Here is a 10,350-nt window from a genome sequence, read left to right as displayed (position 1 = left end):
TTGTGGCATTGAGTTTTGTTTTCGTTGTTTTCATCGTCTTATTTGCTTTTCTCTGTGTCACTCTTGTTTCACTACCGTCTGTTACCCCTCTTTCACTCAGTTATTGGTCCTGGGGACCGTCTTGTGGAAGCTATGTGGCATGATCCTGGAAATGACTGCTATGGGCATCTGGATGGCGGTGTGGTTATGGTACGGGTATGGCGGATTTGCTGTTTGGCTTTTTCTATCCTTGGCCTATGGGGCACACCTAGATTTGCGGAGGCTTCATTGCTTTGTTCACCAATGGGTGTATGGCCATGGGAAGGTAGACGTGGTATCTGAGGACATCCCACGGGCTGTTGTTTGTTCAGAGCAAAGGGCACCCAGTACGGTTGGGACAGAAGACGGAGTTCAGCGTCATTATCTCGGGTGTTCAAGGTCCAGGGGTTGTGATGGGGAAAATGGCATACAGGTAGACGCATGGATGGAGTAATGGGAGGTGTCAGAGGTTTTTAGTTGCAAGTATTTGTTTTTCTTACCGAGAATTGGGCATGGCTAAACTGCCCCCTATCTACAAGTACCCGCCCTATCTGCAGTCCGGTGGTCAGCGTCAGAACAAATATCATAGTTCTTAGAGCCGACAAGGTGTGGTTAAGTTGCCGATACTTGGTATTTAAGTTCCCCCTCCCTGTGGTTTAGCGTACTTTCTTGGATGTATGTACTGAGGCTGAAAACCTTGTTGTAGGATGATTCGGAGTTGACTCTGACGGGCCAAAAAGTCAACTTGGCACTCAGGCCAGCCCAACTGCGAGGCGTCGGACATCTTTGAGGCCAACTTGCGCGAGGTAGAATTGTTCTTCTTGTCGCTACTTAAGTAACTAAGGCTGCCGCTGGACCACCCAGTGCACAGCCCCGTTAGGTGTTGGTAGGAGGGAGCCGTTCAACTTCCACTCCCACATCCAGCTGAGAATCTGTCCCCCCTTGAACAACTCGAGGATCACTCTTCCGTCAAGCAACCCGAACCACACTGTGCGTTCTCCAAGATTGCGTCGTTCTGAAATGTCGTTTTCTCACAATTATCGAAGCTCAAAGTCAACAAATAAGAGGTCTCAAGGACATCGCTTGGCATGACCATGGACAGCAGCAGCGCAACCAGCGCACAACACAATATCCCAGCTTTTCGCCGTCGTATACAATGGGCATTCGTTATTAAATGGCTCTATCCTAAACGCCCAGCAAAAGCATCTTCCCCAGCACAAAAGTCTCGCCCAACATCATACTGCAAGTCCTGTCTTCGCCTGTTTTCCCCCGAAGGGCTTGATCTGGCCAGACGCCGGGAAGGATTATTTTTTTCATTCGCGTCTGGTCTCTCATGTTTCCCCCGAGAATAAGCTGAAATGTGCTCTATGTTGGGACATTAACGACAAGCTTAAATCGAACCAGAGCAACAGCAGGCAATGCCTGCGTGTCCGGGTGAACGATGGAGATGGATGGTCTTTGTGGGACTCGGTATACGCCGGCTCACGCCCTGTCTACAACATTCAGTTTGGCATCTTTCGGGGACACGATGATTTCTTCCCAGAAATGGTGTTGAACTTTGTCCTGGTGGCTACAGAACGTAAGAGGGTCAACCAACAGTTGAGAAGTGTATTCCATTCCTGCTAATATATATCTTACATGCAGGCAGCCGAGCATCCAAGGTGTTTCTTCGGCGTCCGTTGATGCCTACTGGCTCTCTTGCTGCCTTCGAGGCAGCACGTCGCTGGCTTAAATCTTGCCTTACCCAGCACAACGAATGTCGCGTTCATACCCACCCAAAACTCCCGCCCCGTGTCATGTTGGCATATCCGGGTTGAGGCCAGATTTTGTTCGTCTTTACTGCCCTTCATCGGCCGAACAGGGGCAGTATGCGTGCTTGAGTTACTGTTGGGATGGCAATCAAGCAGTAACTCTTGAACAGAAAACCTATAACAGTTTCCTCAGCGGTATCCGGCTTCGTAAACTCAGTCAAACGATCCAGGATGCTGTGTACGTCACACGGCAGTTGGGTCTCAGGTTTCTCTGGGTGGATGCGCTGTGCATCATACAAGACGATGAGGAGGACAAGATCGACCAGTTACCCAAGATGGGTGACATATACGGTCAGGCAACCGTCACCATTGCTGCGGCCGATGCTGTTACTAGCTCTCAAGGATTTCTCCGACGCCCTGACATGGAATGCGTTGGCAACTATCCCCCCACGCCTCTTGGCAGCGACACCGTTTCAGACGGAAACTCCCGGAAGTTCTATGAGATTCCGTTCTCAACTGGAGGCACTCTGTTGCTCTACGACAATAACAGTTGTTACGATGAACTCATCCGTGAGTGGGAGAGCTATCCCCTCAACAAGCGAGCCTGGACACTACAAGAAATGCTTCTGTCACCAAGGGTACTCTTCTACACAACTTCCGATGTGCTTTGGATATGCAATCATGTCCAAACTCACCTCGAAAATCCGGAGTCTGAACTTCATTGCGACCTCGATCATGGAGTGGAGATGGGGATAGACAACAACAATTATAGGTTTTGTCTTTCAGAATACTCCCACCGAATGTACTCCTCCGAACGAACAAAGCTTTACGATATAATGAACAGCATCGCAGCAGCCGATGAACAACTTTATGAGCATCAACTCGACTGGATCGAGCTGGTAGAGAGTTACTCCGGGCGCCAGTTAACGTATCAAAACGACAGACTCCGAGCCTTAGAGGGAATTAGCAACACTCTAAGACACACTACGGGTGATCGCTATTTGTTCGGCCATTGGAAGTCGGGTCTGCCTTTGTCATTGGGAGGGTATTGCGATGAGCCGGATGATGCGGACAGTAGCTCTTTTTCATGGCCTTCATGGAGCTGGCCGTCGGCGAGGGCTCAGGTGCATTTCTTTGATCACTTCTCACCAACCGTCAAACTGAACAGGATTTCGCAGACAGGGGAGGTCATTGAGTTGGAGGGTTTGATGGTGCCAATAGCCACGTTCTAGCTCATCAAGCCAGAGGGGCCAGTGAAAGAATACTATCCAGATCGGAAACATGATCAAGATTCGTTTGAAGAGCGACGAAAGAACATGGTTGTCCTTGTCGCATCAGAAGCTCCGGATATGGTGTATTTCATTGAGTTGCTGCCAAAAGGGCGGGGCTGCGAGCGTGAGATGAGCTGGGACCAGAATGTGGAACGGTTTAGAAGACGGGATACTTGCGGTGCGACCTTGGGATGTACGAGCGGCGGTCGGTCCGTGAGGAATTCGAGAACACGAGGGTATACTTGGAGTGAAAAGCAAAAGCAACTCTGATATGGAGGGATCCAAGGATCGTCACATTTGGGGCTCAGTTTTCTTGTTGTGTCCCACGCTCCATCTTCATCCCTGAATCCTACTCAGACTCCATCTCAACCAAGCCTGCACTAGCTAGCTCCACGCCGCTATCCTCAAACATAGTGTGCATTCTTCGGGAATTCCTGTTGAACGTCGTCCCCCAAAGCCACATACACGCCGTTACCGTCGGTCCTCTTCGTCCCGTGTTGAATCTCGTTGCTCGAATTCTGCTCGACCTCCCTCGCAAGGGCTGTCTTGGAGGCGAGGCTTCCGCCCGGGGTGTCGGGCATGAGCGGGCTCAGCAGCCGTGCCAGAGCAAAGAGGCTTTCGTGGTCCAGGATCGGCACGCCGTGAGACAGCAACCAGGTGAGCGCGATAGAGACCAACTCGAGGGCCATGATGCCTGCCAGGATGGCGATGGCGCGCTGCCACTTGACTGCACCGTCCAGACGATGGTGGTTTGCTCCGACGCGCCGGAGTCGAGCGGCGTGCGCTCCAGCAGCTGCTGCGCACCGACGAGGGCGAGAATGGGCGCCCGGGCCACGAGATGCGCCGCGTTGATGTCTTGCTCGACGGGAACCGTGCCCGCGGTAGCGATCTTACTTTTGGTAATGCCGAGGTTGTTGAGAAAGTGCGCCATCCGATCCCCCCTTCTCGTAGGACTGCATCTGGTACCTTTGAGCGTAGAACCAGAAGAAAGATTCCGAGGTGCCAAGCATCAGAAGGTTGGAAGTCAAGTATGGTGCAAGGGAGGCATCGTAGTTAAAGAAGAGGTCGCCAGGAAGACCTGGGTCCCCATGGCCGCCGGTGATGCATGTTTTGCACTCATGGAAAGTGGCCCAATTATCCTCACCCCCTGTCCTGTTGAAGACATCGAGGATTCTACCGTAGATGTCTATGTGATCGCAGTTAGTCAGTCGGAATAACATCATCAGCCGAGGGGCGTCTTACAAGTTGTCATGCAGGTTGGATAAACAGCATCAGGGAACAATCCGTCCACGACAGTGTCATTCCACTTTATAGCCCAGATATGCCTGTATGCTGAAAACGGAAAGATGGCGGCTAGGACATGCACGAACTCGGGGCTGTCCAGTGACACCGGCTTCACGGTGTTGATCTCGTTAAAGGTGGGTGAGGCTGTTGGTAATAGACTGTGAGCATTGAGTCACCTCCCACAAAAACATCTCCCACCAACTTACAAGCAATATAGGTTGCCACTCGCTTCCCATTTTCGAAGACATTCACAGGCATAATCCATCGAGTCTCGTTTTCTAAGTAATCGATTCCAAGCGAGATCACACGGCCGGTGCATGTTGAGGAACTCTGGATGACTTCGTCGGAGGACAGGCACCCATCGGGTCCTTTGTACTCGTGGAGGTGGTATGTGTAAGTGACTGTGTTCCCGTCCACCCTACGATCCACGACGTGGCTGCTGATAATTGTTCATATTGTAAGTCAAAAGGTCCGTCTTGTTGAACAAAGTCGGCGCTTTGAACAAGCCATTGAGACCAAAATCTCTGAGCCTCCCTACGGGGTTTTGCGGAGCGTTAGCTTAGGCCTATCCGTAACGTGACGATAATGAAGAGAGGTGATTACACACCCTGGGCTAGGTAATATGGCCTTGTAAAGTCTCCCGTTTCAATCATTTAATCCTGATGTTTACTGGAGTTGTACTGAAACGATTCAACACTCCCAAAGTCGGTGGCCATGATGGGATACTCGGTCTCAACATCATCGTTGAGGTCGTATGTCAAGCCAAAGACTGAGACACTAAGGCGCACAGCCACGTGAAGATCAGGTACAGGAACACAATCAGCGTCGTTATGGACAGCTTTCCCTGACGGCCCTGGTGCGCAATAAGCTTGAGTGACCCCACGGGATGTTTGCATGTCAAGGATGAGGTCGACTTCGCGCGGCGTGTAGACCCGTCTTACCAGAATAGGGCCAGCGAAGGGCAGCTCCCAAGAGCCCGAGGAGCGAGCCGAGCGACAGACTTGCCAAAGACGAGAACAGGATGGTCAGGGTGTTGAAGGCGCGCTGGTCCCATGTGCCCAGCCTTTCGGAGCGGCTGTAGCCGTACAACACGGCGATGAGCAGCAAACTGAAGACCAAGGCCAGGGTGAAGCGCCAGTCAATGCTCCACCATGAGATCCATTGATGTCTCTTATATGGAGTGCCTGTCATGCAAGAGTCATTGTCGGGAGGAGAAGGTGAGAGGGGCGACTTCTCGACATCATGATCTCTCCTGCTCTCCTGGTGGGTCTGTGTGTTGATGGGGTCCTCGTCGGAAGCCATAGTTTACATAGATGACACGACGAAAGGAATTGATCCTGGTGGCAATGGACGATGGCTAGGTTACTGGATGGATATGCATCAGGAAAACAGCAATAGTTGAAAGGATTTCGCCCCGTCTATTATACTATGCACAAGCCCAGGCCTTGATGGTGAAAGGACGCCCAAACAGGCACGCCTGCCGGAATACCGGCGGGCGCAATATGATACGACATTTTTCAGGAGACACTCTCTACACTTGCTGAACGGCACTGATGCTTATTATCGGGGAGGGGTTGACCAACCTCAAGCCTCAGCTATGGTTGAAGATATCCAGCCTTGCTGCAAGCTGGCACCACTATGATGGCCAAGTCCGCAATAAGACATAGCATTGGCACCTTCATGTGGTGACTTGAATACTACGACAAAAACAATGAAGATAAGGTTTCAGAAAACCCCAAGATGTACCAAACGAAATTCCTTCTTCCACACCACTCCCAACTAAAGGTGTGTAACCAAACCCTGATACATACCAACTGCCGGCGTTTGGTTGGCATGAGGTTCTCAAACTCCAAAGTTCCTGACGCCCAAGCACTCCGTCCAGACTTATATGCTGGTATTATTTATCCAATGAAAATGCAATCCCGTACTCCCAACCTAGATACTCACTCACTCAACTGAGCCTCTGACAACCACAAATCTATCACTATTGCTCATTTTATTAGATGGAGCAATTCATGGCTTCTCTTGCCCCGGCACCGGAGCCTTCTCCTGCACCGTCGGCCCTTCTCCCTCGTGTTGTGGCTCCGTCTTCGGCTTCTGCGACTGGGGCTCATCTGCGTCCAACTCGTGGGAGTGATAATTCCCCGGCAGCTCGTAAACCTGCCGTGGCGTATAGTCCAGTTCTGACCGCATTACCGAGTCGAGCTGATGGGCGGCCGGTTCGGAATCTAGCTGGCTCGGGCCCATCGGGATCGGGTTGCCCTTGTGATCCACGCCCCATGCTGGTGAGCCGTAGGTCTGGTAAGGGGTGTCCGGACCGAGGGTGGTGCTGCCGTCAACAGCGTACCGGTCGGAGTAGCCGGGGGACAGGTGCTGCGAATGCTCGTTCAAGAGGGCCTCCTTCTTCTTGCGCCGACGGATGAGAACGAGGATGGCAATGATGACGCCAATAGCGATGGCACCAAGGGAGGCACCGACGCCGATGCCGACTTTGGCACCCGTGGAAAGGCCGGTTTCTTCTTCTGCGGAGGCGGTGGGTTCCGGGGAGGAGTCGGTGGGCTCGGTGGTGACAACCGCGGTCGGGGTCCCAACGGCAGAGGCGAGATGCCACTCGCCGTCCTCGTAGCGCACCTCGGTAAGCTTGCCCTGGACGAAGTAGTAGATGCGGACCATGCTGGTGGTGAACTCGTGTGCAACGGAAATCTCGGCATTGGGTTCGTCGGCCTTGGGCCAAATCTTCTCGGACTGGGGGGAACGCAGGGCCCAGGTCGAGTTTTGGTTGGCTGCGACGTGGAGGGCGCTGTCGTTGCCGATATACCAAAGGTAACGCATGAACGCGCTATCAATGGTGATGCGAACGGACTTGGTATTCCCGTCCCAAGCAGGCAGCGTGTAGTTGTAAGGGGCGGTGGCGTTCACTGTGATATTGCTCTGATTCACACCAGCTGTTGTGTACCAGCCCTCAAGCGGCCGTGGTGTGGTTGCTATTTGAATGTTAGCATGAGCGAGTCGGGCTGAGAGCAGTTGTTACGTACTATGGAACCAGCTCCCATCCCGATTCCACCTGGTCACCCCGATGTTCTCCGAGTCGCGGGATGAGACGACGGTAATGTTTTCAACGCCGCTAAATGCGGCACCCAGGGCAGGCAGGATATTAACGTCACGGGTGATGGGACCGCGGGGTCTCCATTGCTTGTTGAAGTAGGCCAGCTCGTTGATCATGCCGTCCTCGTCGTGGTAGTAGACACGATAACCGCCATCTTCTCCGAGATTCACAACGGCGAGACCCGTGTTGTTGTGGATACTGGGAACATCGACACTCGCGATCCAGTTCCCACCAAATTCAAACATGCCAGTGGTCATGTTGCAATTATAGAAGGCATTGGCAATCCTGTTCTTCTCGTCGAGGTAGAAGATGGAAGCTCTTCACAGCAGGGTGTTAGTTCATGAGTCGCAACATGAAGCTGTCCAGGAGAGTGGCATACTGGGTGATGGCATTGGCATACCAGCCGTCCCCGGCCAACGGCGTTCCAACCTTGGGTTTGTAGTCGAGTGAGAAGACGCTGCCGTCAGTGTAAGAGTATCGCACCTCGCCGCGATTGTTGCAAGCACTGTAACGGATCTGGTTCGTTGTCTCATTCAGGAGGATGACCTGGACACCGATTTTCGTCCTCCAGGCAGCCAGGCCAGCGCTCGCCGGTACGACGGCGGCGCCGAGGAGCAGCAGCGTTGATAAGACCGAGGGAGCCATGATCAACATGCCACAGCACACCGTTGTTGTGAGTGAGTTCTTGGTTGGGGGATGGACGCGAGAGTCCCAAGGCCCTCACCCCTCAGGGATCCGGCTCACGAAGTTGACCGCGGACAAAACCTGGATGAGCTACCGGCCGGGGTGCGGCCCGGGAGAGGTTGACGCGATGGTCTCTCCGGAGTCGTTAGGCTAGATGGCTAGCTCCCGTCTGTGGTGGAGCAGGCCGGGATGGTGGATGTCCGTCTGCTCGAAGAGGGCACCGGGAACTCAACAACCTTGGTAAAGTGCTTGTGAAGGGGGATGAGGTATTGACGAAAAGGAAGAACAAGCACGTGGAACCACAGAGTCAAGGACAGAGAGAGATGACTGAGAGGAAATGGGCTTGGACCGGGGGAGAAGCCACATTGCATGCGCCAGGGAAGATCCTCATCTTCTCCTCTTCGACGAGGCCTTGGGACGGTCCTCTTCTTCTGTCGGCCGGCGAGGGTGTGAGCCGTGCAGCAGTTTCTATCTCTGTAAGATACGGTACCACTCATCTGCATGGGTCAGCGCGCTACTGGGAAGCCGGCCAGCTAGCGGGCCATTGGATGGATAGCAGGCTAGCTTGGATGGTTGCATTGTGTTGTGCTGGCCTGTCTGTCAGATTTTGCGGAGAAAAAAAACGAAATGTAGAGTGAGGTTTTGGGCTGACACGATTGACAAGGTGCCAGGGCATGAGGACAAGGACAAGCTTTACTTACAAGTGGGGAATAGCTTGTCCAGAAGCGCAACACCACATGAAGTGAAGCCACAGTTGACAACCCCTCCTTCCTCCCACAAACCGGACAGCCTGCCGAACTTGAGCCATTGTCCAATTTGGTGCAGTTTGAGGCGGTTCTCGCCAATGAGAAAATTGTGGCGGTCTGCAAGAAAGGCGGGAGCCAAGCACCGTCCACTTGGGCAAGTTCCGTGCCTGTTACCACGGAGCGTGACGTTACGTATTGCGTTACGCTGCTCATGATGCTCAAGGTTCGCTCTCCGGACATTATCCTCCTCTCTCAATCCTACCCGTCCCTCCACATCATTCCTCCCAGAATATCCGTATCTCTCTTCTACATACCCGAGACAAAACGCAAACTCAATCTTCTCGACGCGATCAGGAGGCGGGTCCAGTCATCAAGTCTGTGCAACGACATGCCCCGGCCTCTGGACCTCAGCTGGTAGTCTCCAGCATTGACCTCACCAACGGGTGACCAAAAGCAGCTGATGTTCCTAGCTTTCCAATTTTACTTCTGTCAGCCGAACAAACTCCTTGTTTTTGTGATCCTTACTTCGAGATACGAGTGCACCTATCAAAACCCCCCAGGAGGAAACATCCCTTCATCAAGCTTCGCTGGCCCGTCTCGTCCGACGTCCCTTGTTGGCTCGGCTTTTGCCGTTCATCCCAGAAATACCGGAACGACGTTGCTTGGTGGAAAGATTGCGGCCTCCTTCCAACCTTCTGTCCATCAGCAAGTGAAGATCCAGACCAGTCGCCCGCCTCAAACGCTCGGTAAACGCAGCCATGCATGGACTGCCAAGAGTGGTGCTTACTGAGCGCCCGCCCCTGCAAGCCCCATTCTAGAGCCACCAACCTCTCAATTGGTTGTTGACCGACTCCCAGAAGAGAAGAGCCGTCGAAAGGGACTCTCTCAGACGACTCACTCCTGTCCTTGCCAACTATCAGCTAGCAGCCGTTTCTTTGTGACGGGGGAGAGGTGAGGGTGATGGCCTTGATGACCAAGAAAGACTAGAGACTGAAGTCTCGTAAGGCTGCCCACTTAACCTCAACCGGAAACTATGCAGACCACAATAGCACCGGGTTCTCAGACATCATGACCCAAAATTGGCCTGAATCCTGGATACCTTGACGGCATGAGAGACCCCATAGCGTTCTTGAGAGTAAAGCATCCGAAACTGCCTTCATGACCAGACGCAGGGATGCATAAGACCTTAACCGTGGCAACTTATCGATTAGGGACATCCAGCCTACCTCCCTTGGTCCTTCAAGACACTTGAGCCCCGTATCTCACTTTAACTGCCCAGTACTGAGAGAAGACCTTTCCGCTCTAACGGAGCATATCTGTCACAGAATAGATCTATGCCTACAAAATTTCCCGGCGAGGAATTCTGAGCGTTATCCGGAGTTCCGGACCGGGAGTGTCACCCAACCCGGTTCCCCAGACGGAGATAACTCCGGCCGTTCGGGACCGGGACGGAATTGAAACAACCTAAATAGAATCTTGCATAAGGTGCT

General features: G+C 52.9%; 4 protein-coding genes across 4 annotated transcripts; 1 reads left to right on the top strand and 3 right to left on the bottom strand.

Moving 5' to 3' along the window:
- Window positions 1-158: 158 nt before the first annotated feature.
- On the bottom strand, window positions 159-461 carry VTJ04DRAFT_7520 (uncharacterized protein; the record flags this gene model as incomplete). The annotated part of the gene is made up of 1 exon (XM_069365857.1): window positions 159-461. One exon carries the CDS (start codon window positions 459-461, stop codon window positions 159-161), a length of 303 nt encoding a protein of 100 aa, XP_069216849.1.
- Window positions 462-3,197: 2,736 nt separating this feature from the next.
- On the bottom strand, window positions 3,198-5,515 carry VTJ04DRAFT_7519 (uncharacterized protein; the record flags this gene model as incomplete). Its single annotated transcript, XM_069365855.1, has 9 exons — window positions 3,198-3,306; window positions 3,506-3,767; window positions 3,845-3,933; window positions 4,007-4,226; window positions 4,283-4,468; window positions 4,531-4,763; window positions 4,828-4,858; window positions 4,995-5,093; window positions 5,266-5,515. 9 exons carry the CDS (start codon window positions 5,513-5,515, stop codon window positions 3,198-3,200), a joined length of 1,479 nt encoding a protein of 492 aa, XP_069216848.1.
- Window positions 5,516-6,064: 549 nt separating this feature from the next.
- Window positions 6,065-6,283, top strand: VTJ04DRAFT_7518 (uncharacterized protein; the record flags this gene model as incomplete). The annotated part of the gene is made up of 1 exon (XM_069365854.1): window positions 6,065-6,283. The coding sequence occupies one exon, from the start codon at window positions 6,065-6,067 to the stop codon at window positions 6,281-6,283; it is 219 nt and encodes a 72-aa protein (XP_069216847.1).
- Window positions 6,284-6,337: 54 nt separating this feature from the next.
- Window positions 6,338-8,075, bottom strand: VTJ04DRAFT_7517 (uncharacterized protein; the record flags this gene model as incomplete). Its single annotated transcript, XM_069365853.1, has 3 exons — window positions 6,338-7,308; window positions 7,360-7,748; window positions 7,810-8,075. The coding sequence occupies 3 exons, from the start codon at window positions 8,073-8,075 to the stop codon at window positions 6,338-6,340; spliced, it is 1,626 nt and encodes a 541-aa protein (XP_069216846.1).
- Window positions 8,076-10,350: the final 2,275 nt, after the last annotated feature.

The sequence above is a fragment of the Mycothermus thermophilus genome (assembly GCF_041956435.1).
Source record: "Mycothermus thermophilus strain CBS 625.91 unplaced genomic scaffold VTJ04scaffold_5, whole genome shotgun sequence".
NCBI classification, from domain to species: Eukaryota; Fungi; Ascomycota; class Sordariomycetes; order Sordariales; family Chaetomiaceae; genus Mycothermus; species Mycothermus thermophilus.
Note: the sequence above shows the minus strand (reverse complement) of the source record. Positions and strands in the feature narration are given on the sequence as shown.